The 27,687-nt window shown below is 40.3% G+C and overlaps 2 protein-coding genes across 5 annotated transcripts in view; both read right to left on the bottom strand.

Annotated features, from left to right (window-relative positions):
* Positions 1-1,544: 1,544 nt before the first annotated feature.
* Epgn (epithelial mitogen) lies at positions 1,545-7,965 on the bottom strand. 3 transcript variants are annotated; one of them, XM_057773043.1, is made up of 5 exons: positions 7,836-7,965; positions 7,262-7,357; positions 4,505-4,625; positions 3,353-3,505; positions 1,545-1,599 (listed from the first exon to the last, which is right to left on the bottom strand). In XM_057773043.1, the coding sequence occupies exons 1-5, from the start codon at positions 7,963-7,965 to the stop codon at positions 1,545-1,547; spliced, it is 555 nt and encodes a 184-aa protein (XP_057629026.1). The 3 variants fall into 3 exon arrangements, with proteins under 3 accessions (XP_057629026.1, XP_057629027.1, XP_057629029.1); XM_057773044.1 differs by lacking the exon at positions 3,353-3,505 and having other exon boundaries at positions 7,836-7,878; XM_057773046.1 differs by lacking the exon at positions 3,353-3,505 and having other exon boundaries at positions 7,289-7,357; positions 7,836-7,878.
* An 8,221-nt stretch (positions 7,966-16,186) lies between these two features.
* Positions 16,187-27,687, bottom strand: part of Mthfd2l (methylenetetrahydrofolate dehydrogenase (NADP+ dependent) 2 like) — an 84,418-nt gene continuing 72,917 nt past the window's right edge. For both annotated transcript variants that reach the window (XM_057773209.1, XM_057773211.1), the window contains exon 8: positions 16,187-17,467. In XM_057773209.1, the coding sequence (XP_057629192.1) occupies positions 17,355-17,467 (113 nt within the window). In that variant the 3' untranslated portion in view covers positions 16,187-17,354. The remainder of the gene's footprint in view (positions 17,468-27,687) is intronic.

The raw sequence follows: 27,687 nt of genomic DNA, 5'->3' as shown, positions 1-27,687 counted from the left end.
GGAGCTGTCACTCCCCACCCTTCTGCGTGATGTAACTACATATGCAGAAAATGCTGACACTCACACAGCTGCGCTGCATTCCTTCTGGAGGAAACACCTTCTCTCGGAGAAAAGCAGGGCGTAGTGTACCTACCTAAAGTGTGGATGGAACGCTAGGCCAGTACAGGCGTCGGGTTTAGGACTAGCTGCTATTGTAAGAGCAGCCAAGTATCACTTCCTCTGAATTAATCTCACGATCAAATTGTTCTGTTTCTGAGAAAAAGAAATAAGTCCTTAGTTCTGGATTAAACGCAGAAATAAAAAAAAACAGTAGCTGTTAATACTCTGTAATCTCATTTTGTATTTACTCTAAAAATAAATTATTATCTTAAAAACTGAACATTAAGATATATACTAAGGATGATACCCATGGGTATTTTGGTATTAGGCATGGGTTGATAATGGAAGAGTTGAAGATAATCTCATTTGCAGTACAGATATACAAGTTGGGCTTTTTTCTCTCTTCTTCTATAGTTCAATTTTAGAGCCACATGGGTCTTGAAGAAAACGTAACCAAATCCCAAAGAGAGTAAAAGATGTGTCCAAGACTGGATCATGTGGCAGAAACACAATTCAAATGAAGGATCGTGGTTTCCAAATAAGTATTTCTACCGTTGTTCCGTTTTTACCTAAGCACAAATATGTTATCAATCAAGAATGGTAATATCCCACAAGCTGTTGTTCCTATATCTAGTTCTCAGTTTCCATTCTGGGATCAGTTGGTGAATTCTAGGACTTCAGCTCAGGTGATGGACGCCAGTGAGCCTTATGGAAGGATAGGGTGATGAGTAAGAGCACCGGGGGACCGGTTATCCCAAGCCAAGTCTGTCTAATCCATACAGAAGGAGCAGTTTTGCCTACTCAGGATGTGCTGTCCAGGTGACTTTCCATCCTTGAGAATTCCTTTGCTATTCCAAACTTTGCAAATAAAATTTGCACACTGTTGTCCCAAGCTGCGTATGATTTATGCTTGCCTTGGGTACTCCGTTTTCTTTCAATGGTTCGGGTTGAGTGCATTTTTAGTTCACTCAGAGAGCCATTCATTGGTTTCATTTAGAAGTTGATACCAAATTGCCTGAAATCCCATGAGGACAGAAGGTTTGAGATCAGGTCCATTGAGACAGGTGGTCACAATGTTGAGTACATGAAGAACACAGGCATGACATTACTTTGACTTGATGTGGACTAAATGATTAAAATGAAAATTCACATTTGAGATGATCAGAAGCATGGAACAAGTCCTCCTCCAGTGGCAATGACCACACAATAACAAGCCCAAAGTAGCATTGTAAACTTGGCTTCTGCGTAGCTTGTTCACATAGCTCCTGTGGCACCCAAAGACAGCAAACCTGAGAACCAATGTTCAATGTCATCCTCTTATTGCATTGTGACCCAAACTTTCATTATCTTCAAGCTAGTTTGTCTCATTCTGTATCATCTGAAGATGTCTATCCAAGTCCCCATTGCTTTTGACAAATGACTTGAAGAATATGCCTTGTAAGGTCTCACAATGGTCTCCCTCCAGAGCAGATGATGTACGGTGATTTCAGATTTAAACATCTGCAACAGAGAGAACATTGGTTCCATGAGAGTGTTGTCTGTGTTGATCCCTATGGACTACACACACACAGGCATGCTGCTGTAGCAGTTGCTCTCAGTACTCTTCCTAGATGCCATTTGTCTTCTGGTGGATGCATCACTCAGTCGCAGGAAGCTACCCATGCACAGTAGCACCCTGCTCAAAAGAGTGCTTTGTAACAAGTTTCTTTCTTTCTTTCTTTCTTTCTTTCTTTCTTTCTTTCTTTCTTTTTTTTTTTTTTTTTTTGATTTTTTTTTTTCGAGACAGGATTTCTCCGTAGCTTTTGGTTCCTGTCCTGGAACTAGCTCTTGTAGACTAGGCTGGCCTCGAACTCACAGAGATCCGCCTGTCTCTGCCTCCTGAGTGCTGGGTTTAAAGGCGTGCGCCACCACCGCCCAGCTGCCAACAAGTTTCTTAAGACCCCGATCACTACTGCACTGTGAGCATCGTGACCCGTGATTAACTGATTTGGAGTATTAAAGCCAAGAGCCGCTCCACTCTGGGATGGGCCGATGATGTCATTTGCATTCTCTCTGTTGCTAGAGAATCAGGCCCAGACTGCACTGGAACTGAAGCCACATCTTTGCATGGCAACTTTGGGCTGTGTTATCTGCTTTCCTTACCTCACTACAGGTTTTGTCTTAGATACCACCCACGACCACACAAGCATAACCATCTCCATTTCAGACCCTTCTTCCCAGAGAACCTGACTTTCCAGCCCAGCTCTTGAATGTCTACAAATCTCCACTTCTTCTTTTCCTCCTCATCTCTTCCTTCTCCTCTCCCCTTTTCTCCTCCTCCTTTTTGTACTCTTCCTCCTCGTCTTCCCTTTCTTTCTCCACTTTGCTTTCTTCCTCCTCTTTCTCATTATTATTCTTCATCTCTTTGACAAGAATAAAGCTAATATAACACATATTCAGTTCTTTCTGATAGGCATCTATTAAGCAAAAGAAATGTCTAACTTTGGCCATGGAAGTTTAGTTGATTCTTAAAAACTGAGAATAGAGAAAATACCACAAGGGAAATCATTTGTTCTTAATGTGTCTCTCATTAATTTTTGAGTTTTTCTTAGTTGTGTGGATTTGATGGCCAATAACTAGCATGGGAAAACTTGAAATACTATGGTACACACATAAATAATTTAAACTTGTTTGCACACAGTATTGCTAAAGATACAAACCCTTGATGACTATGGAGAAAGTGGCTCATATTTGTCACACATTTTCATTCATTTAATAAGTATTTCTTAAATTTTGTTTTGGATTTTGGAGACAAGATTTCTTTGTTTAGCCAGTCTTGGAACTCTCTCTGTAGACTAGGCTGGCATTGAACTCACAGAGATCCACTTGCCTCTGCCTTCTGAGCACTGGGATTAAAGGTGTGTGCCACCAATGCCTGGCTTTTAACTTTCTTTTTACTCAACAATATTTATGCATTGTTAGACACTAGATGTATAATAATCAGTAAGATGTACTTAATTTCTGCCTTCTAGAGGCCTGTTGTCCTTCCCACTCAGAACTTTGACTGAGGTAAACATAGATAAAAAGAAAGGAAACTTTAATTTTGCACTGTTCTATTGCATCTGAAGGCAATTTTTACCACTTGTCTGGGCTAATGAAAAGGCACCAAAAATGTTACAGAGAATCTCCTCAGACACACATGTCAACAGCAGGGACTCAGTAAACACTTGTCAAGTGAACACACAGCCCATTTAATGCTTTGTCTTTTCCATACCTTTTTCTTACATAGCAATATAAGACAGCAAGGAAAGCACTAATTAGTAATCCAACGCCAATCCCGATTGCAATGTATTTCTCATAAGAATCCACAGCATACGAAGTTAAGGTCAAATGCTCACATCTTTCTCCCGTATAACCAGTAAAACACCTTTAAAGAGAGAAAATAATAAAGAGAAAAGCCTACAATGACGCAAGAACAACCAGGTGACGTGCTTCCACGAATGAGAAAAGAGACAACTTTGCAGAGGCACATGGGAGCCAGTTCACTAATGAAGCAGTCTGAGCTTTACCAGGGTCTTGTCAGTATGCCTCCACCTAACTCCCTCACTGCTGGGAGTGAGAGGCAGACTGTCAAGAAACTGAGCAAGCCAGTGGCCAAAAAAAGACCATGGCAGCTCCAGAGCTTCATCTTCCTGAATAGATTTTCTTTCTATGGGAATCTGTCTAATCCTGCAGACCTATGGAAGTTTAGCATCATCTTTGCATGTTGTTAGAAATGAAGATACTGATTTGATAGTTCTAGACCATTAAAGTCAGCAGTTCTAGGAAGCTCCAGGTTCGATGCATACTCTAGTCTGGAAACTATAGTTTTGAGTAACGTGGATAAGTAGATTAGAGAAAAAGACTTCTTCATATTTAAATATGAAGAAGACTGACCAGTCACATTCAAATCAAGCAATATTTTTCCTCATCCTTTTGACGTTTCATCATCTTATTTCTAATTATGTTTTTTGAGATTGTAATAGAATTACATCCCCCATCCCTCTTCTTCCTCTAAGCACCTCCATATTCCTAACAGAAAGAGGGAGTTTGCTGTGAGATTGTGTTGCCTAGAAATGACAGAAGCGACACCCATGAAGTCTCACCAATGTGACTGCTTAAATATGACCAGAACAATGACAACAACAACAGACAAACTAATGTGGACTAGGGTTGAGGGAGGACTCAGGATGTCTCCCCTACACAAAGAGCTATAGCTAACTAGGGAATGGTGAGAGCAGGAGAAACAGTCTTCTCCACAGAAGCTAACGAGCTTACCAATCGGCTAACGAGCACTAGTCTTACTGGACTAAACAGAACAGGTGGAACTGTGTTATGTCTACCACTTTCTTCTGTCTCTAAGACATGCTGAGTTCGTCACAGTTACCTGCAAATGGCTCTCTCCAGCTCGTGGTGGAAGGCGCACATTCCGTTGATGCAGTAGCTGCTGTGATCTTCCAGACAAGGGTGGGAGAACTTCAAAGCTACAGGTTCTTCTATGTAGTCAGCTAGGCAAGGGAGAGACGTTATCAACAGTTCAGTGTGTCCTGCTTTTACAATAACACATTCAATGCATGTGTAAAGAGGCTTTTTATTTCAAGAATATTTTAGGCTCTTTGTCCTTTGAAACACTGATTTTCTTGGGGGGGTGTTCTATACAAAAGGTTGGGTTCATATCTCTACACACATTGTTAATTAATTACAGGGTGGAGGTGGACTGACGACTGCCCCATTCCTTAGAAGCTACATAAGAGAGCATTGAGGTGAGTTGGTCGAAAGGTGGCAGCATTGGTTCCAGCTTAGCAGTTAATATGGAACACAGTCTCCCTGATAGGTACCTGATGCTAATTAGAAAGGAGGCCTCATTTTACTTTGCATTTCCCCTGCATGGGGAGGGCAGCACCCAGGGAGGCCTGGATGTGGCTTCGCTCTATAATAAAATAGATGTTTATTTCCTCTCCAGAGGAAAAGATGAGCGCTCCTTTCACTCTCCCGCCAACTGCCACGAGATGCTAATTAGACAAGAGACATTTCCACTGGCTGTCTAGCAAGGGGCTGTTATGGTTGATATAAGAAGCCAGACCTCATGTGGGACTCAGACGGACACAGACAATGGCAACACCACCACATACTAAGTGACAGTTCTACTGTGTCGTGAAGCAGTGGCAAAGCCACAGAGGTGGCATCTGAGACAGATTTTCCTTTCTTTTGTTCCAGCACGGGATAAATAATGACGGTGTGTAGTCTAGTGATGCGAAACCTTCTTCTGGGACACCCGTGTCAGGAAAGGGTGCTCATGGGAAAATCTTCTGTGTTTCAGGATGCCACTGATTCTGGCCTACCAGATGTGACACGTTCTGCTGCCGTCCTTGGCGCTTATTCAGTCGGAGAGACTCTTAGGGACAACTGCATAATTGAATCTTTGTTATTTGTAAACCTTTCTAAAGCAGAATTAGCGGCATATTATGTTGTCTTGAGTGACCATCTCCTCACTCTTAGTCATCAGTCATGCTACACCATCCTACAGAGACCAAGAGGACACTACCCAGGTGTTTTTAGACAAAAAAAAACCCTAAAATCATTCTTTTTCGTGTGAAAAATACGAAGTGTCTATATCTTAGAATGAATACCAACAGGACACCATTATCACTTTGCTTTGGAAACACACATCAGAACTTAAAATTGAAATTCAATTTGCTGACTATAGTATCTTAAGCATAATTTATCACCTTAGGAATTGATTTGGAGACACTGAGAATTTCTCATCTAAGCTGTGTATGTTCCTTTTAGTTTAAGTTCATGTAGCCAAATCTAAAGAAGGGTTTTCTAGAAAATATGAGAATTTGAAAGATACCATTTCCAAAGAAAGGGCACTTCAGAGAGACTCGTTCTTCCCTTGTGGAGGAGAAGATTAGTTATAACTTCTTTAAAACATTTATAAGATATGATTCATATTTTTAAGTTAAAAGTACAAAGAAGGGCTATACTGCAGTTAAAGAATATCTGCTAAGCATGCACATGGCCTTGGAGTCCATGCCAGCATTGCAACAAAACAAAGGGAAAATGCAAAATGTTTCCATGAATAAAATAATGCATAATTGCTCCCTTCTTTCCTCATTTCTGTTATCTACGTTGAAGATTTCGTCTGCACTTCATTCTGCATTATGAGAGAGAAAAGGGGAGGTGGGCACTGGAAACATGGCTCTGCTATCTGCCACTGAGATGAAGCTATGTTTTTATATTTTCTACATGTTCAGATTTTGATGTTCAAAAATCAAATGGACAACTTGGGTGTTTAAAAATCATGGGAAAATGAGGAACAGATTGATATTAACATCTTTAATATTTAGGAATGAACTATTTGGAATCATCTTCTTTTATTGGCTAGACCCTGAAATCAAGATAAGGAGCTGCCTGTGCCCTGATCACAACCCATAGTCTTTATGTCAGGGGACATTATGAGATCTGTGAGTAAGGCAAAGCCATTCAGACATAGATCTTGACAGGCAAGAGCTTTCCAAGTTCATCTGTGGTTCAAATGGATTTGCAAGCTGCAAGAGCAGCCAGAAACCTCTATGACATGCACAGTCAGGTGGAAAGAAAATATATGACCACCATCAGTAACAAAAACTGGGTGGAAGAGGTTAGGAAATGCTGCCTATGCTAAAATGACAACAGGCAACAACAAAAAAGACCTTTCCAAAGATGAAGAAAAACACTGTTTCTTGTATCTATAATTTCTATAGCTGCTAAGCTTGCTGTCAGAGATCAAAACACAGTGACTCTCCTCAAGAATGGCAAAGTCAAATGCAATTACACTGGATACCCTGGGTCACTGGGAGTCAAGCAGTATCCAAGCAGAACCTGTGCCAGGCCTCACATCAGGAGAGCAGCTGAAGACAGGCAGTTTTTCTCGCCCTCCTTTCACTTCTTCCTTAAAAAAAAAAAAAAAAAAAAAAAAAAAAAAAAAAAAAGTAACCCTTGACTTGCACATCTACCTGTCACTTCAGCTCAGCATCGTCTTTCCAAACTAGCTGGTTATCTAATAAAAAGTTGGTTGAAATGTTCTAGTGTTATTTCTATTACAATTCAACTTTCTGTTAAAGGTTTCAAAGAACCTTGGAACAGAGTGGCAAGGCGATACCTTCTGTGTCGTTAACTGTCCGGTTGCTCTGCGGCGCTGGGGTAGGAGGCGTCATGAGCACCTCAGCTTCTTCTTTCGTCAGTGCGGCCGCCATGGCTGTGGTAGGGAAGAGCATCTCTGACAGGTGAGTCTCCGCTGTGTTCAAACAACAGATGCAAAGCGGGTCTGTCTAGGGATTCCCATTTTCTGTTCTGGTTTTAACTCGCTTTAGTTGATGGGATCCAGAACCTGACAAGGGCAGTTCCAGACTACTTTTTAGCTGTCTCATTGGCAATATTACAATCACGGAACACTGAAATGCATTCATTCTTAGGAGAAAGTTCGTGTGTTTACATGCTGAGTCAATCACCACACACGGCTTACTGCAGGGCAGTAGCTGTCCAAATTGCTTAAAGCAATCATTTCAGCCTTCTTAAAATAAACCAAGAGAGAAAAAGAGCATATATTCCATAAAGATCCGATTAATCCACACATTCCTTGCTCTGATCCTTGCCAGGGGCAACCTCGAATTCAAGGGACTAAATCTTTACATTTTTCAGCGTTACGTAAGGGGGGAAAAAAGGAAATGACTTACCTTTGAACAGGAGGCAGACTACCATTGCAACCCCCAGAGCCATATTCTGTAGCTGCTGAACTTCTCTCCCAGGTCCTTCTAGACTGAAGGGCGGAGGGTTTTTATTGCGCTCCATGAGTCTTTCTTTCATTTATATTTCATGAAGCGTCATTTGGCAGTTCTTACCAATCCAAAAACTATGTGCTCCTGGCACCAGCCTGAAGCCTGCAGGCACTCACTCGCACACTTGTTTGGGATACCTGCGTGATCTAGAGATACGATCAAGTTTCCTCCTGAAACACTGGTTTCCTGTCACCTGTGGGCATCATCACGCATGTAAAACAATTTTTAAAACAACAAAAATGAACGCAAGTGCAGAAAAATCCCTGCTGGCCCCTGCTGCTGTGAGGTGCACCACGACTTTCCTCATAGGCGACAGAGGATCACAGCCAAGGTATCTGTAAACCAGTAGAGAGCATAACCAATGAGAATCTGGAGAAGTCCTCCATTCGACAGCCCGCACCATTCCCTTTCATCGTAGCCACTGGGGGATAAAAAGACTAAGCGTATTTAAAAATATTTTGTTAATATGGTTATAAAGAAGAAGAACCAATTTTGTGTAAAAAGAATGTGTAGTATTTCATTTTCGTTTTTGTTACTCATCTGTACTCATGATAAGTTTTGTTAAATAAAATTACTTCAATACTATAACACCTTTATGGCATTCTGGCATTTAATGCTTTATGAAGAAATGGGATGGACTGCCAAGTCCCAGGAACAACACTGTTTAAATCTGTATGCCCAGAATCAATATATTAATAATATTGAAACTACGTATGGTGGTAATAGTCATCATAGATGCTTCATTGAGGTAGCCTCTCATTTGGGGATATTTAAAGAATTGCTAGTTCCATTTTCATACAGCACTCAATGTTTTCTCACTGATGACCCTGTAACAATTAAAACAAGATTATAAAAGCCCAAATATGTCATTTTGCCTGTGCCTTTTTGTTTAAAACTGTAGGGGCTACTTGCAAATTCTCATGTGCCCCAAGTTACTTTGAATATTTATGAACAGGGTTTACTGAAGAGGGGTGCTTTTCTGCTTGGAATTTCATTTGCTCATATTCTCTGAACCTTGAAAACTTGTTTAAGGTGGGTTATCGTATGAATCAAGTAAATTATATTTATCAGAAAGAATCCCTTTCTATATTCCAATAAGAATTTGGCTTTAGAAATCACGCACACAAGCCCAAGCTTGTTGTACCCATTACAGCTTGGGCAATCACTTACCACAAGTGTCATCATTTAAAGCTGAAAGGGTATGTCCCACTTGGCTTCCTCTAAACATATCTACACCCTGTAGCTCTCTCTAGCTTTAGGATCTTAGAGAACTCTTTAGTAGTTTTAGTAATTTCTGGGTATTATTTTTCACAAGAAAGTAATAGTTGAATTATAGATAAAGAATCTCCGCTAGCACCTTGTGGAGAATTTAAGACACAATTTACTATGGATTAAAATACTATCACAAGTCTTTCAAAATTTCTGGAAAGCAATGTTAGCTCCCCTCCTCCACTTTGTGTGTGTGTGTGTGTGTGTGTGTGTGAGAGAGAGAGAGAGAGAGAGAGAGAGAGAGAGAGAGAGAGAGAGAGAGAGAACCAAACTCAGAAATTCGTCACCTATCAAGCAAGTTCTCAAACACTGTTAAATACACCTGGCCCAAATATCTTTATTTTTAAGTCCGAGTTATAGATTTACAATGGCTATCTTTGTAAGAACAATTAACTAGTGAGACTGGGGAGATGGTTCAGTTGGTAACATGCTGGCCATGTAATTGTGCCAACCCGAGTTGGATACTGATATTCTGCCCACGGACTATAAGGGGTGGTGGACACACCTGAAAAACCTCAGCACTGGGGAGGAAGAAGGAGGAAGGTTCTTAGGGCTTGCTGCAAACCATTCTACTTGAATTGGTAAATTCCAGGAACAGTGAGATATCATGTTGGTACGGGTTAGATTTTGTCAACAATGCAAACTTAGCGTTGTGTTCAGAACACAAGAATTCTCTCTGGAAATAGAGAATCTCCGCTGAGAATTGCCTCCATCAGACAGTCCTGTGGGCATGTCTGTGGAGCATTTTCTTGATTAATGATGGAGAGGAGAAGGCTCTGCTTATTGTGGATGGTGTCGCCCCTGGGAAGGTGGTCCTAGATGGTGTAGCAAAGCAAGGTGAGCAAGCCATTGGGAGCAAGCCAGTAACCAGAATTATTCCACGGTACCTACCTTAGTTCCTGATTCAAGGTTCCTGCCTCACGTTTTTGCCCTGGTTTCCGTCCTTGAAGAACTGTGACCTATGACATTAAGCAAATAAACTCTTTCCTTCCCAGGCTGCCTTTTGTCATGGTGTTTACCAGAGCAACTTAAGTCTAACTAGACTTTAAAAAAAGAAACCTTAGATAACAAATATGAATGGAGGTTCATAAGATTTGAATAGTGCTGAGGGTGTAACTGAGTGATTGAGGGTATAATTACACAAGTGAGGACTGGAACTCAGTACACAAGAAAAAGAATGGAGTAGAAAAAGGGAGAGGGAAGAAGGAAGGGGGAAGAGAGAAGAGAAAAAAGACTCAAATCACATGTCAATGAACATGCATCAGATAGGACTTTATTGTCATTTTCAAATCCTCCTCAGAAGCCCTTCCTACTCTTTCACTTGTGTCTGCTGGCTCACTCAGAAGCCCTTCCTACTCTTCCAGCTGTGGGATGATCTTTTTGTATGCTGCGATATGTATTCCTCTCATTGGTTAATAAAAGTTGTTTGGCCAATAGCCAGGCAGGCTAAGGTTAGGCAGAACAATCAAACTGAGAACTCAAACAAGGAGGAGCAGAGTCGAGAGAGATGCCAACCAGTCTGCAGAGGAACAAGATGTATTAGAGCACAGGTAAAACCATGAGACATGTGGCAAAACCTAGACAAATAAGAATCGGTTAATTTAAGTAAGAGCTAGTTAGTAATGAGTCTGAGCTTTTCGACCAAGCATTTGGTACTTGATATTAAGCCTCTGAGTGATTTTTTAAAAGTGGCTGCAGGATAGGGCAGAGAAACCTTCAATTACAGTGTCCCCTGACACAAGTGGCTGTGCCAACCACAAAGGAAGTCCCTTAACCCCAAAAGTCAAATTTTAAATACATTTCCTTTTATTATAAGAATGTAAATAGTAAAGGAACCAACATTATCACTCATATCAGTATAGCTGGGCTTTTCTTTGGGCCACCAGCTCATGAAATACGACACAGATACTTATTATTAATAATGAAAGTTTAGCCTTAGCTTAGTCTCATCCCACTAGCTCTTATAACTTTAGGTAAATCATATTTTTAAGTCTGTGCTCTTTTACATGGCTCAGTTACCTTCACTATGTACTGACCATCCTGCTATCTCAAATTCTGGCTGGCAACTCCACCTTTCTTCCTCCCAGAACTTTCTGTCCTGAAGTCCTGCCTATATGGCCTGCCTACCTATCCGTCATTCAGCTCTTAATCAAACCAATCATGGTGACACATTTTCACACAGTGTAAAGGAATATTCCATAGCAGAGCAAAGATTGGAGATTGGTGACTAACTCCCTGAGGAGTTCCCACTGTCACCTAGGCCACACTGAGACCCCCTCTGCCATCCTGGCTTCCCCTCTACACCAGGCAACAACTCTCAGGAGTTTACCGGCTGCTTTTTCTCTGGGGTCTGTACTGATGGATCCAATACCACTCTCCACACAAAAGTCACTTCAACCCTCTACCCACAGAGTCCTTTGTCCATCTTTGAAGGGTAGAGAGCTGCGTATTGCAAGATGCACTCACTGGCATCTTCATTTGTTGCTAATACACGCTAACGCAAATCAGAGTTAAGAAAGAGAAGGGGCCCTCCACTGTCACTTTTTCCTCATTTTAGAGCATTCATCTCTCCTCTAGTCATAAGGACCTCTAGAAGTTTATTCTTTCACTTCTTCCTGTTTTGGCACTTTCAGGTCTTTTTGTTTTGTTGGTCTTTCACTAAGTGAGAACTTAAAGCTCGCTGTCAGCAGGAAATATTTGTGAGTCTCGTTTGTCCCTCTATACTTGCCCTGTAATTCTTTTGGATTTTGTTGACATTTCTCGATTCACTCATAAGGTACCAGATGTCTCCTGCGACTATAACATGGGGCTGTGCAGAATGCTCTTTGTGGAAGCGCATCCTTTCTGACCTTCAATAACTAAAGTCAGCCAGAAGACATGCATGTGTAACCTGGTAGGAAGGCACAGCTGCCATGGTTACCAGCACAAAGGGCTGTGGCAGTTGAGAAGCAGAACTCAAATTTTCATGACAAAATTTCATTTGGAATGAATCCTAATAAGTAGGATTATTATAGGCAGTGATGTGATCTCTGCCCTTGGCAGAGCACTTTAGTAACTAAGAGGATCACTTTCCTCACCTACCACAGAGATGGTTAAGACAGAGAAAAGACAAAAAGAATAAGAGGAAATCTTTAGCACACAATAGCTGTTCAAGTAACCAATATTTACAATCACAGAATGGAGTAAAAGAACACAAGGCAGATAGTGGCCTCCAAGTCTAAGAATTTAGTTGCCAGTATGTGCTGTTGAATCCTGTATCTTCTCCAGTAGCCATGAACATCCATCCCCTTCCAGGATTTGTATTACTTCATGACTATCGCTTATGTCTTATGTGATTGCCTCACACTCAACATGTCTTAAATTGAATTTATTATCTCTTCTCCCAAGTCAACTCCCTTTAACTTCCGTATGCTAATGATAATATCTTCTGGCTCTAACTGCAATCCTCTTCACTTGATAAATACCATCTTCTTTCCTGCTTCTCGTGGTTTCTTCTGAATTCTACCACTCTCCTTTCATTTTATCTGACTGATTTTTTAAATTCTATTTAATGTTTTCTTGTGTTATAATACTACTTCCATCAATTCTTTTTCTTCATTCTATTTTTAAAAAATAAAAACAAAATATCTTTTTTTATTTTACATACCAATCCCAGTTTCCACTCCCTCCCAACCTACCCTCCATCCACTCCCCAAAGAGAGTAAGGCACATTGCTCCAAGGAAGATCCAAGACCCTCCACATTATACCCAGGCTGAGCAAGGTATCCGTTCAAAGAGAAAGGATTCCAAAAAGCCAGTGCAAGCAGCAGAGACAAATCCTTGTGTCACTGCCAGTGGTCTCGCAGTCTGCCCCAGCCATGCAACTGTCACCCACATTCAGAGGTTCTAGCTTGGTCCTCTGCTTGTTTCTTTTCAGTCCATTTTGGTGAGCTCCCATTCCCTCAGGCAGACTGTTTCAGTGGGTGTCTCCATCATGGCCTTGACCTTTTTGCTCATATTATGACTCCTCCCACTCTTCAGCTGGACTTTGGGAGCTCAACCCAGTGCTCCACTGTGGTTCTCTGCCCCTGTCTCCATCAGTTGTTGGATGTAGGTTCTATGATGACATTTAAGATGTTCATCAATCTGACTACTGGGCAAGACCAGTTTGGGCAGCCTCTCCACTATTGCTTAGGGTCTTAGCTGGGGTCATCCTTGTGGATTCCTGGGAATTTCTTTAGTGCCAAGTTTCTTGCTAGCCCAGTAATGGCTCCATTAATCAAAATATCTCTTTCCCAGCTCTTCATCTTTATCCTTTCCCCATCGACTATGCTGTTCCTTCAAGTTCTCCTTCCTCCTTTCCTTCTGCCTTCCTCTCTGCCTTCTGCCCTCCCTTCTTCCCTCACCCCCATGCTCCAAATTTTGTCAGGAGACTTTGTCTCTTGTAAGGGGGCCACTTGTTTGTTTACCGGCTCCAAATAATCACTCAGAAACTGTATTAATTAAATCACTGCTTGATCCATTTAGCTCTAGCTTCTTATTGGCTAACTCTTACATTTTAACTTAACCCATTTCTATTAAACTGTGTATCACCACGTGGCTGTGGCTTACTGGCTAAAGTTCCATCTCTGGCGAGCAGGGGGGCACATGGCTTCTCTCTAGCTCCACCTCCTTTCTTCCAGCATTCAGTTTAGCTTTCCCCACCTAGCTAAGTTCTGTCCTGCTATAGATCCAAAGTAGTTTCTTTATTCATTAATGGTAATCACAGCACACAGAGGGGAATCCCACATCACCTTGTCTACTTCCCCTTCCCAGGGGAATCTATATATGTTTTCCTTAGTGTCCACCATGTTACTTAGCTTCTTGTTGTGGGATTCCTCTCTGTATGCAATATCATTGGTTATAAAGGAACTGCTTTGGGTCTATGGGAGAGCTATAAGGAAACAGAGCTAGGCAGGGAAAACTAAGCGGAATGCTGGGACGAAGAAGGAGGAGTCAGAGAGAAGCCATGTAGCCCCAAAGGAGCCAGACAGAACGTTAACTGATAAGCCACAGTCACGTGGCAATACACAGATTAATAGAAGTGGGTAAATTAATATGTAACAGTTAGCCAATAAGAAGATAGAGCTAATGGGCCAAGCAGTGATTTAATTAATACAGTTTCTGTGTGATTATTTCAGGGCTAAGCAGCTGGGAACAAACAAGCGACCGCTCCTCTAACAAATTCTCTCTGTGCAACAGCTTCTCTAGGATCCTGGACTATAGGCTCGTTATTCTGTATAGTTAGTATCTATTTAGAATGAGTACATACCATGTTCATCTTTCTAGGCCTGTGCTATCTCACTCAGGATGGTTTTTCCTAGTTCCATCTGTTTGCAAGCAAATTTCAAAATGTCACTGGTTTTTACTGCTGAGTAATACTCCATTGTGTAAATATACCAGATTTTCTTTATCCATTCTTTGGTCAAGATGCATCTAGGCTGTTTCTAGGTTCTAGCTATTGCAAATAATGCTGGACTGTTCTTCAAAATATATAAAGAACTCAAGAAATGAGACATCAAATTTCCAAATAATCCAATGAAAAATGGGGTACAGATCTAAACAGAGAATTCTCAGCAGAAGAATCTCAAATGGTCAAAAGACAATTAAGGAAATATTCAACATCCTTAGCCATCAGGGAAACTCAAATCAAAAAGACTCTGAGATGGCTAAGATCAAAAACACCAAAGATAGCTAATGCTGAAGAGGATGTGGAGTAAGGGGAACACTCCTCCATTGCTAGAGGGAATGCAAATTATGATAAGAAATCACTATGGTGGTATCACAGAAAATTGAGAATCAACCTACCTCAGGATCCAGGATCAGGATCAATTCTTTAAGCCTCTCTGAAGACAGTATGAAAAATAGTGTTTCTTCACACTCCTCCTCAAGGACATCATATATCTACAGTTTATGGACTCCAACTATCCCTAAACAGAATTATACCATTCAGCTAATTTTGTCTATTATGTATGAAAAAATACTTCTGTCTTCACTATATACTTGGCTTTACTATTCTGAGCTCTCTTGTTGACAAAGCCTATACATCAGGCAATTGAATTTCACTGCAACAGAGAATCTTGCTAACTCAGGTCATGACAACCCCATCCCACACCTTGTATTTATCTGTGAGGCAGTTCCTTTTTCCCATGCATTACATTGGTGTCAAAGTCTCTGGTCCACTCTTACCAAGAAAATTAACAAATCATGTCAGCAAGAACTTCCCCCTCCTTGATATCTAAACATATTCCTTTTAGTAATTCCTCATGTGTTTGTTTTAGCATCTCGGTGACTCCATTTATAAATCCCCACGTGACTTTGCTTTGTGTAGAGACAAAGTCAATTTGTCTCCTTGACTCTGTTGACTCTACTGTACTTGTTTTGATGAAAGTCTTCCTTTTCAATTTAAACAAGCATCAGAAATTTTCTTTTTGGTTAGTCTCTGGGAAGAATGACCCCTAAATAAATAATATACCAAAATAATCCTTTTCATCTCACTGGGCAGGGGAACATTCATGTTTTTATTGTATTTTTGTAATACCTATATTTATGCATCTCTGGGCATTTTTTGGAAATCAGGCTCCATTAAAGTTTATTTAAAACCATTCTCTTTCTAAAATGTTTGCCTGCAAACTGTATTTAGAGTTCTGTCAGGAATACTTGAACACGTGGTTTGGACTCACTGTAGAACACATTATACTGTCCTTTCTTTCATGTTTGAGAAACTCAATATATTTCCCCCAGAATATAGTAAATGAACAGCTAACATGAACAGCAAGACCTCTCAGGGGGTAGAGGTGCTTGCTGTCAAGCCTGATCTCTCTCTCTCTCATACCCCCAACACATATACCACCACTACCACCACCAAAAAATAAGAGCTATCTTAATAAAGGAACATAGCTGTAATTCTTCTTCAAATTGCTTTTATTGGACAGTTGAAACACTAGTTATAAACAGCTAGTCTGTTTTCACACAGAGGATCAAGAGGCACACTGATAAACACATGCATTGAACAAGAACCATTATTAGTACATAAACATACTGGGATCTGGGCATGAAACTTTAGTACCAATTATAAAGATCTAGTCATTAATAACCTTTAACAGTCACACATATTTCCCAATTTCAATTGTATTAGAAACACAGCATCTGTTGTTAGAAACTAATTGCTATCCTGGAAAAGAGAAGAAATGTCTGCACAAAGACCAGCTTTTAGCTATATCTCAGGGTTCAATTTTAGTAAAATGAAAACATTATAATTCTATCAGATTTCTATTCCATGAATAAACATATAACAGCTCTTTAATGGCATAGTCACTCACACAGCATCAGCACTGTGTTTGGTTAACACTTTTGGGAAGATCACTCTCATTTGACTATGGACATTCATTTGTTTTGAGAATTTCTGTTATCACTAGTGAAGAGAAATGAACAGTGTGAAAACCTAACACACACGGTCTTATCCCACACCAGTGAACTCAGTGATGTGGCACCTAACACATATGCCCTTGTACTACACCAAGTCATCAGGTTTTAGTTTTCCAAGTAGCATGGCGACTTTTGCCTAAATAGTTTCATTTCATAACTAAAACGTCAATTTTTCCATATGATTGCCTTGTGGGATGCTGGGAGAGAGCTGAGATGAAGACTTCATTTTCAACATTCTGTCTTCCTCCTAACAGATAAGCTCTTTTTCAACAGACAACTAGAAAAATGAACTATATTAAAAAATATCACGGTTATAACAAATTACAATTTCCATGGCACCCATTTGGCTGACAAAACATTGTTCAAAAACATACTGTTTGTGATATTTAGGGTATGTCAAAAATATATTTATTTAATATGAATTCTTCATTTGTTTTAACATTATGAACAAATATCCATAAAATAAAGAATTATTACCAAACTTATCATTGGAATTGTTTGTTTTTTTTTCCTTAAAACTCAAAATCTATTAGCAAGAAATTCAAAAGGTTGTGAAAATAATTAGTTCCATGATGATTCCACTGATGAAAAAATAAATACAATGTAGAAATAAATAGCTTTGTAGTAAAATAGAAATAGTTCTGCCTGTTGTCAAATAAATAAGCAGCATTATCCATTTTGATACTAGATCTCCTGTGCGATCTAGTATGTGATATTCTTAGCAGCCAGCAGTGTGTTCCTCAGAAGCATGGCGACAGTCATGGGTCCCACACCTCCTGGCACTGGAGTGATGAAGCTGGCTTTCTCTTTAACAGCTGAGGAGACAGAACATTTCTTCGTTTAAATGTGTCTAAGAAAACCATCTTTTAAGTCTATTTCCTTATTATCAACATGGTTCCATAAATCTCTAATCATTTATAAGCTGAAGTAGGCTATATTGAACACACACACACATACACACTTTTTTGATATCTATGTTGGACACAAAAGGACATACTCAATTTCCACACTTCAGTTTTATATGAACAAAAGCAACAATCTATGATCAATGTGATCACCTGACATTCATGCTATAACTTGTAGAAAAAAGTAGGCTTACAGAACGGAAGCTGGGCTAACATTACTCACACAGCTATAGGTAGTCATGTGGAGACCTAAAGTGGGAACACGTTCATCTGATTTAGCTTAGATGCCGCCAGGAGCCACAGGGCAGAAAGGTCTTAAACATATTTCAAGGTTGTCCCAAGTCTGGACATCAGGAGCTGCTGGGCTTGCTCACAGTTATGTGAGAAGGAGGGAGAGAGAGGGAGAGAGAGAGGAGAGAGAGAGTCTCTGAGCACTGCAGGTTAGCCATAGCATGGCTGGCTTTGAGAGAGTGAGTCAGCTAGCCTACAGGATGATGTGAGCTGATTTAGGGAGAAGACATGGAATCTCTGATCTAACAATTTCACTTAACTAACTCAAAAGGCTATGAAATTGGTCATAACCGGAAGATGGGATGCAGGGACTCATCCCTCTCCTCTTTGACAGAAGCACAACTAGGTTTGAAAACTTCTATATTTCCACAATTGCACCTCGTCCCAGTATAGATGTATTATGGAAAAGTCTGGAAAAGTCCCAAGTGGCTGAAGGGAGAACAATGAATACTAGGATGTTCTGAATAAAAAGAAACACACTGGAAGCAAATGCAACATACCCATTTTTCTACTTTTTTATTCAGAGTGCTCACAGTATAAGTCCCATGTTACACTTCAAATCACACAGCTTCTTAGCAAGCAGTATGGGTCATTTTCTTCCTCTGATGTAAGGTCCAACAAACCACTGGTCTACCTGAGTCACGCAATCTTCCTTTTGCAAATTATGGTCTTTTAATCACATGCTCAGGATTACATTCCTGCTTGAAAAGTAAGAACTGCACTGAGTGATAGGACTGGGAATGGGCTGTTGCATTAAACACCTGTACGACATCTTAGCTCAGAATCTGCACTTTTTGCCTAGGTTGCTAGTGGAAACCACACATGCGCATCCTGTCCTGCCTGTTCTTCATGTGGATCTTCACCTGCCTTGGGTTGGGACTTCCCTGGATGTTAACAAACCTTTATTAGAATTACTGGATGTCTGCACATTACTCAGAAGATTAAGCATTGCTGCAAACACAGTTGAACATCCAAGTACAATTTTCAATTATATTTTATGTATGAAACAAAGTGAATACACGTGGAGGCAAGGTTTGTACACAGTGATGAGAGGAAAAAAATAGTAAATTTGATTTAAAAGCACATATTAGGTTTCTCTGTTGTTTTTTAATTTTCCCAAGAGAAGAAAGAAGTTTATATGTATGTTGTTGGATGGTGTTGTTGTAGTTTATGGTCTATTTACATAAGGAAGAGGAACACCCTTTTCAGGTAAGGAAACCCTAGCAGATGACGTCAGTGGGTAAAGGAAAAGTGCTCATCTGGGAAGGACTATCATCTATAGTCCCAGGACTCATGAGGCTGAGATGGGGGAGTAACTTGCACCCAGAAATTCACAGCAAGTCTGGACAATAAAATAAGACCTTGTTTCTTTAATAATAAATATTTTCTAATAACAATTTTGTAAAACTGTCTCAAGGCTTTCATAAGTTATATGCTTGTGGAGTACCACAGATGGTTTGAGATGAGATTAGTCTTGAGAGAAGATAAAAATTCAGGTCATGTTTGATACTGTGAAATACATCTTCCCTGATCATGTCTAGAAAAGCGTAAGTTAATGAGCACAGAATCACTAGAACAACTCATAGAACGTTTCCCTAAGAGCAGGCTGGCTTTGTACCTGCTTATAAAAAGGATGCTTTCAGTGTGTATGTGTGTGTGTGTGTGTTTGTGTGTGTGTGTTTATCTCTCTGTGTGTATGTCTGTGTGTGTATCTGTCTTTGTCTGTCTGTGTGTGCCTATGCATCTGTGTGTGTATCTGTCTCTGTGTGCATTTCTGTGTGTCTGTATCTCTGTGTGTCTGTGTATGTGTCTGTGTGTATCTCTGCATGTGTGTATATATCTGTGTGTATGTTTGTGTGTGTGTGCATATATATCTAATGTGTGTTTTGGAGGCTTCTTTCTGCTTCATTGCAGAGAACACAGAAATATTATAGAGCAATAACTCCATTCAGAGACTAACTACTGTGGCTCTACAAGTGGGGTAGTGTGTGCGCATGTGTTTAAGAGAAATACCGAAGTCTTCTGCCTGAGAATTAGGTATTAGGTTGGTCAGTAAGTTCATAATTCACTAAAGAACACAGAGAAAAATCAAGAATCAAATTCAATTTCATAAAATCATCATAGTTTTAGAGTTATTAAAACTGACAATTAAAGGAAATAAAATACCTGTTAGGTTCTATTAGCTGTGTGCATCATGCCCAGAAATAAATACTTGTTCAGTTCTATTAACTATGTACAATGTGCCCTGGGGATAAGGCTTACATAGAAGTGACAATAACAGCAAGTTCTTGAAAAGAATTTTTTTAGGGAAAACAATTATTATATACAAAATTTTATTTGAATGACCTCTTTACAAAGCAGATGTTGTAAAGTAACTTCTACATATTTTCTTGAACTTATGCATCACTCTAACATGCCTGCTCCCTATTCCACATGGTGAACATATTTGTTCTTCCTCCTCAGTCTGGTAGAGATGTCACTAGAGCTGGTTAGCTCCCTGGGTTGAGTTAACTGTTCACTCATTGCTCCATGAAATTTACAGAATAGTGTTCAAGGTAAAGTCCTGAGAGCATTAGGATATCCTGTCTAAGCAGCTCTGGCTGCTCCTCCCCCACCCTCTAGACTCTAGTGGAAACCCCTCGGTGTCCTAGACTATACCGGAGAAAGACCTGTGCTTCCCATGTGAACAAAGTGGTGGAAATTTAAGGCCGGATTGAGGTATGGAGTCATTGTTTTGGAGAGTTATATCATATGGAAGCTTCAGGTTGCTAGGCAATCCCCAATGGGCAGGCAGTTTTGAAACCTCTACAGCATCACAGTTGGTATATTTCATTGGCTAGATCATGTCTCACTATCACATTTCAACTCTAAATTGTAGGATAAGAATAGTGGCATAATTACTTTGCAAAGGGAATGTGACCATGTTTTATAGTCTACAGTAGCAATGGTTGATGTCCCGTCTACCATTTCAGCCACACCATCTGTGGCCAGATTTATTCTTTAAAACAGGTCTGATCAGTTCACACAGACATTAGCGGAATTGTTACTAACCTTAGGATAAAGTCAAAAGTATTCATCATGGCAGCCAAGATGTATTGTCCTCTGGTCCTATTTTCGTATCTGATTATTACTGTTCCTACACATTTTACAAACCAGCCAAGACAGAGTCACAGAAAATTTCCCTTATGTAAGACATAGTTACTAACCCTTGGAACTCACAGTCTTATAGAGACACATATTTTAAAAATGCAATTACTCAAGCAGTAATTGAGAGAAGGCTCTGGTGTATGCTAAGGTAAAATGTTTAGGGTATTGTGAATGAGTCGGGAGGACCTTCCTAAGCTGATGTAGATGTGGCACAGGGAGCCAGAATTTTCCAGGGAAGAGAGAAAGAGAGCTCAGGCAGTGCTCTATTTAGGAGCAACCAAGATGGAAAAACAAAACAAAACAAATCTTCTCTTGGGTGGAACGCGGCTTGAGTCTGGGAAAGTCGCAAGAAGATTGGTGTTGCTGATCTATAGGTAAAAGGAATCGACAGAAGAGGCTATGGAAGAGCGGGAGTTTGGAGAGCACTGCTTCATAGTAGAACCTAAAATCAAAACCACTGAAGTGTTTCTGAAGGGAAGAATGGAGACAGGCTCGGCTTCATTCTCATTTCCATTATTCTCACTTGACAAGAACTGATTTTCGTATCAGCGTTAGAACATTAGGTATGGAGCAAAGGTTACTTCATGCTCAAAAGGAGGCGATGAGAGGGTAATGAAAGACAGAGGTGTTCGGTCTCTGCATGTGCCTCAAAAACTGCAAAGGTGACATGTGGTCACAGGGTGTGGAAAGATGACTCACGAGGGACACGACTGGCGATGTAAGGAATGTTAAAATGCTCTTTAACAACTTAGAACAAAAGAAAAAGGATGTGACCATTAACCTTTGGGCAGTGCAGCCATGTTTCATGAGAGGGTGTCTCTGGCTTGGGTTTTCTAGGTCATTACTTCCTCTGGGAACTTTATGGTCCCGGTTCCCAGGACTGGCACCTAAGAACTGAAATTATCGTTGAAAATCCGTCATCTGGAACATGTTCCAGGTCCTTGGCAGGTAGTGAATCTTACTTCAGTGCCACCGTGTGTTCCTCCATGGTCCTTCTGGTCCTTCAGTAAGAGAACGGATGTATAGAAGCAGAACTGGCTCTGCTGTTGTTTTATGAAGTTAAGTCCTGGAAAGAAAGAATGTATCTGTACTCTAAAAACCTGTGTTTGGGTGGAGCAACAGAAAATGTTGCCGCCAGTTTCTCCTGTGTTGTTTTTCTTTCTAGCTTGTTTATTATTTTAAAGAAGCACTCTGTGGCCAACTTTAGATTTCTAACAGTGCAAACTGCAAACTTTTAGAAGATTAACTTTCAAAGCAGCAACACGAAAGCCTCACTTCCCTCTTGTGAAGTTCAGCTTCCTAGTATGCATACCTAATTGTCTAAATTAAATGCTTGGAAAAGTTTCCCATGCTTCTAAATGCAAACTATTTAGGCCTGGCCTCTCAGCCATAGCCACTCTAATGAAGGGGAGACAAGCTTCAGGAAAATGAAGGACAGGAGTAACAACCAGAAAAACCTGAATGGCATAGGGCTGGAGAAACAGGATGACTCAGGAGGTAACACAAAACCACTCCACTTTCTCATTCAGCTGTTATAAAATGATGCTGAAATGCATGTTGAGCCAGAGAGGAAAGGGAGGGCTCTTTAGCATATGGCCCACCCCTGACCTTTCGTACTGCAACAGGATCAGGTATAATGGAGGTAATGTACTAAGCTTATCTGGGTTGCTTATTCTTTTTTTAAAATTGTATTGATCAATTGATTGATTACTCTGTGTGTGTGTGTGTGTGTGTGCGCGCACGCGCGCGCACGCACATTTACTTGTGATTGCATGTGTGGTAAGTAAGCTAAAGGGAAACTTGCAGGAGTCCATTCTCCTCTCACCATGAGGATCCAGGGATCAGGCTTAAGAGGTTTCAGACTTGGCAGCAAGCACATTTACCTGATGAGTCATCCTGCCTGCCCGTTTCCCTGATTCTAAAGGTTCTCACAGTTTTCTACACAGACTTCAAGAAAACAGTCATTGTCAGGTTATCCTGAGGGAAGGGGCAGCACAGAGGGTTCTTTGCCTAGAATGGGGCAGAGGAGTATGAAACTCTGCCCTGTGCTTCCATCCAGACTGGCTTCACTAGGTTAGTGAACTGGACGTACATGGACTTGCTTCACCGATTTACTGTTCAATGTATATTTGTGAGACAGCTACTCATTAGTCTTCTCTCTCTCTCTCTCTCTCTCTCTCTCTCTCTCTCTCTCTCTCTCTCTCCCTCCCTCTCCCCCTCCCTCCCTCCCCTCCCCTCCCTTTCTCTTCCCTTCCCTCTTTATATTAAATCAAATCTTTATATATCTGGCTAGCCATTTCATAGATGTGAGTGTTCAAAACAATACCAGTCATACTTCATAGAAAACACTGAATGGAGCCATATATTAACCCAGTTGCTTGGATAGAACAAAAGCTACTGTCTGTGAAGTTGCTCATCACCAGCAAGGCCTCTTCATGGGCCATGGATGATATCAACCGTCATCACATTTTTCTTCTGGTTTGCCAGAGTTTAAACACCTCTATGATGTTTCGGTTGACAGTTGGGGACCTGACCATTACAATCTCCCTTTCACAGTGTCCTTGGGACACTCTGTGACATGATTTTCTTGTGCCATCTTCCACAGTCCTCACTCTCCCCTCCTCTAAACCCCTTTTCCTCCAGGCACTGAACACTGCCATCAGCAGTGAACTGAGAAACTATGCAGAGTGTTTAAGAGTCTTCCATATCTCTTGGTGGGTCCTTGCTCTCAGTAGCTTACCATAATTGACCTAAACTAGGTGTTAGATGCCTTCTTCATAGGTGATTGTGTCTCTGGATGCTGAGAAAGAACTAACAATCTCATTGTCATTTAAGAAAGTCTTACAAAGACATCAGAAATCCCCATTGTTCCTGGGATCTGTTTATGTACTCTTTCCTATAAAAATAAGGCTGTTTCGTGTCAAAGACACCATATTAACTAGAATGTGTTTAGAGATTCACTTCATTTCAGAGACCCAAACTTCACAGTGACCACCTTGTGTTCACTGTGAGCATCGGCGGAGACAGCCAGCACATAGATGACATGGATCTCATGGTGACCTCCACGGTTCTACATGTTCTTCGGGATGACCTCTGTTACCCTATAAACACAGTCTGTACAGAGAACTGTTTTTTGCAACCTCTACCAACTTTTCACCTTACCGAGACAGATAATCTTTGGGTTAAAGCATCAGGTCTTCCCTCAGAGTAAAGTTAGGGGTGATCTTATAATCATGTACTCTAAAACTCTGGTATTTTACATCAGACTGACCGATCATATCAGCAGCTTAAATGAATGACACTGACGGCTGAGTTGGAAACAGGACGTAGTTCAAGAGCAATCTACTTCCTTAGAAACTGGAAACATTCTCTCACCTTCCCATGTGGTGGAAGGCTCTCTTAGGACTGAGAGGCACCAAGAGAATCTATTTGAAGTAAATTTTTGCATAATCAAAAAGTGTAAATTTCAGAGACTTCTTGCTTGCATGGCTACGTGCCCCATATTCGCATTGTGAATAGCATGGCACATACTCAAACAATAGGTGCTGAGGAATTCAGTGAATGAACTAATCTTTGGGCGCACCATGCGTGTATAGTCCCTGTGGGACCCTTTTGTTCCGGGCTCTATCTTTACTAGAGAGTTCAAAAGTCCTGCCACTTGCTTTTGAACCTGCAGCAAACGGGGCTCTGTCAACTCCTTTACCGAGGCTGCCTGCCTAGTCCATCTATATCCTAAACATAAAAGTTTCAAAACTAAGAGTCAATTACTTATCAGCTCTCAATTGATTAATAAAAGACCAATAGAGACTCCTAACAGCCTCACGGGCTCTGCCACAGTGCTGTAAGTAAGTAATCAAATAGACATACAAAGTCCCTAATCTTAAAACGCACTCATGGGCTTCTTCCTCTAACAGGTGAAAGCCTAGGAAGAACTTCATGAACTGTACTAGCCTTTTATAACAAGCTGTAAAAAGATAGATAATAATGAGACAGTCATTCATTGACTTAGGAAAATACAAATTCTGACTAGGCCTCTAAGTGTTTTGAATGTAGAAATCAGGCCTTGCCTTTTTCTAAAGTTAATGGGATTCCTCCTGAGGTAGGCAAAACTCACAATCAGGTACCAGCGAGAAAACAAATTCAGAAGTGCCATGCTGTTACTGTCTTTAAAATCAATTTTTGCTATTCCTTTATGTTCCAATAATTAAAAAAAAACTTGACTTTTTGATGACAACTCTTAATAATAAGAAGAAAAAATAAATAAAAATATTGAATGATATAAAGACCAATTATTTTAACAATGAAAAAATATATATGTTAAAATACTTGGGTATTTTCAGATGAAGAAAACAGAATAAAGGTTTATATAATGATTGGATGTTTCCAGATTTACAAAGAGAGGGGGAACACCAGGTGATGGTTATAAGCACCTTTAGTTCCAACACTCTGGAGGCAGAGGCAGAGAGATCTCTGAGTTCAAGGACAGCCTGATCTACAGATCTACAGAGTGAGTCCCAGGACAACCAAGGCTACTTACAAAAACCCTGACTCAAAAAAGAAAGAAAGAAAGAAAGAAAGAAAGAAAGAAAGAAAGAAAGGAAGGAAGGAAGGAAGGAAGGAAGGAAGGAAGGAAGGAAGGAAGGAAGGAAGGAAGGATATAAAGTTATAGTGAAGGTTAAGATATCTAGATGCTTCCAAAATGAAAAATAAAATTAAAAGATTTATATAGTTTGAAGTGTCTGCATAAGATCTCTAATGGATGTATAAAACAGGCCTTAAAGATGATACACACATGAGGTTAAAACTTCAAAATCTAACACAGTGATATATAACAGTTTTATGTGCGGGCCACTAATGCCTTAGGAAAGCAATTAAAGCCATCAGAGACATAGGCTCACAACACCAAGATTCCGTTGTCATTTAAAATTGGCTCACATTTATCCTGATGAGTTTTCAGGCTTTATTTTTCCTACGGTCCCAGCACGAGTGTCTTCGAGAGCTTTATACGGCACTTATTAACGATGCCTGGATAATGAAGATTTCACAGAGATTAAGTCAGACAATGGTCCTGCTTATGGAGCTAAACTTTTATCTGTTTCTGTCAACTTTGGAAATTTCATGTCTCTTGTGTCATTTCCTATAATCCCCAAATACAAGTAATAAGTGAATGAGTTTGTTATGAAAAGAATCAAACACATAAACAGCAAATGGGGAATAAGGGGTTGACTGTTTAATAGCAACTTGGCAAAGCAATATGTAGACATTATTTAGACATTTTAAATTATTTATGGAATTTTCTCCCCTGACACCTATTAAAAAACTCACCGAAGAAAAAAATTAGTTTTATCCAAATTCAAGACTTTATGTAAACTTTCTCATAGACCTGTTCCCTTCATAACTTGGAACTGGGTTCCACATCTGTGTTGAGAGTTAAATAGATTCAAATAGAATCTATTTGAAATGAATTTTGACATATCCAAAAAGTAAAAATTTCAGAGGCTTATTAATTGTTTGCATGGCTATATGCAGCATACTTGTAACACAATTGGCCCGCCTCAACTCCAACAGTACGTGCTGAGTAATTCCGTGAATGGATGAATCCTTGAACACACCTTGCATGTGCAGTTCCTGTGGGGCCTCCTTGTCTGGGGCCCTATCTTCATCAGACAGTTCAAAAGTCCTGTCACTTGCTGCTACAGCAGCAAGCAGGGCTCTGTCAGCTCCTTCACCAAGGTTGCCTGCCTAGTCCCTCCATATCCTAGACATAAAACTTTCAAAGCTAGGAGTCAATTACCTCCCAACTCTCAATTGACTAATAAACCAATAAAGCCTCCTAAAAAGCTCACAGGCTCTGCCACAGGGCTTTCTCCTACAGACCTCTTTTGGGTCCACCAGATAAAGCTGTACCATTAATTGCTACCAGAAGACAACTTCCTGGTAACCAAAGAGAGAATTTCAACCCAAATTCCTGAATTTCAACCAAGTATAAACCTCATGCAACTTCTTATTCTTACCGCATCGATCAAACCTTTTTTTATTACACTGACACCCTGTGCCATACTTTGCGTACTTCTTGTCAAATTACTCAATGTAGTAACAATACCTTCAACTCTACTTTTATAATATTAAAACCCTCCTTTATATGCATTCCTATAAAAATAAAAGAAAACAGTCATTAGTATTGCAGGAGGGGCCGCTTGTTTGTCTCGGCTGCCCGGCTAGCTTAGTCCCGAAACAACCACACCGAAATTGTATTAATTAAATCACTACTTGGCCCATTAGCTCTATCTTCTTGTTGGCTAACTCTTAGGTCTTAATTTAGCCCATCTCTATTAATCTATGTATCTCCACATGGCTGTAGTTTACCAGCAAGATTCTAACCAGTGCCTATCTCAGGCTCATCTTCCCAGCCTTCCCATTAGTTTTCCCCGCCTAGCTCTGTTCCCCTAAAACTCTGCTATAGGCTCAAAGAAGTTCCTTTTATTGGTCAATGAAAGTAACACATAGACAGAATAACCTCCTACACCACTTTAGAAATATATAAATGCTATTTTGAGAAAATTATTGATGCTAATAAACACCAGAAGTTTTATAGGGTTAATAATTGCTGGCATCTTAACACTTCTTAGAATCATAGCTGCTCCTATGGTGGGAGTGTTGGCTCTCCAGCAGGGAATACAAACAGCTGAGTT

The sequence above is a fragment of the Chionomys nivalis genome, chromosome 6 (assembly GCF_950005125.1).
Source record: "Chionomys nivalis chromosome 6, mChiNiv1.1, whole genome shotgun sequence".
Taxonomy (NCBI): Eukaryota; Metazoa; Chordata; class Mammalia; order Rodentia; family Cricetidae; genus Chionomys; species Chionomys nivalis.
Note: the sequence above shows the minus strand (reverse complement) of the source record. Positions and strands in the feature narration are given on the sequence as shown.

Excerpts from the sequence above, each read along its gene's own strand:
- Epgn (XM_057773043.1), bottom strand. The coding sequence starts at position 7,965 with ATGAAAGAAAGACTCATGGAGCGCAATAAAAACCCTCCGCCCTTCAGT. Across the intron at positions 4,626-7,261 it reads GACAGTTAACGACACAGAAG|CTGACTACATAGAAGAACCT; the intron begins GTATCGCCTTGC and ends TCCCTTGCCTAG. Across the intron at positions 1,600-3,352 it reads TATTGCTATGTAAGAAAAAG|ATGTTTAAATCTGAAATCAC; the intron begins GTATGGAAAAGA and ends TCTCTGTTGCAG.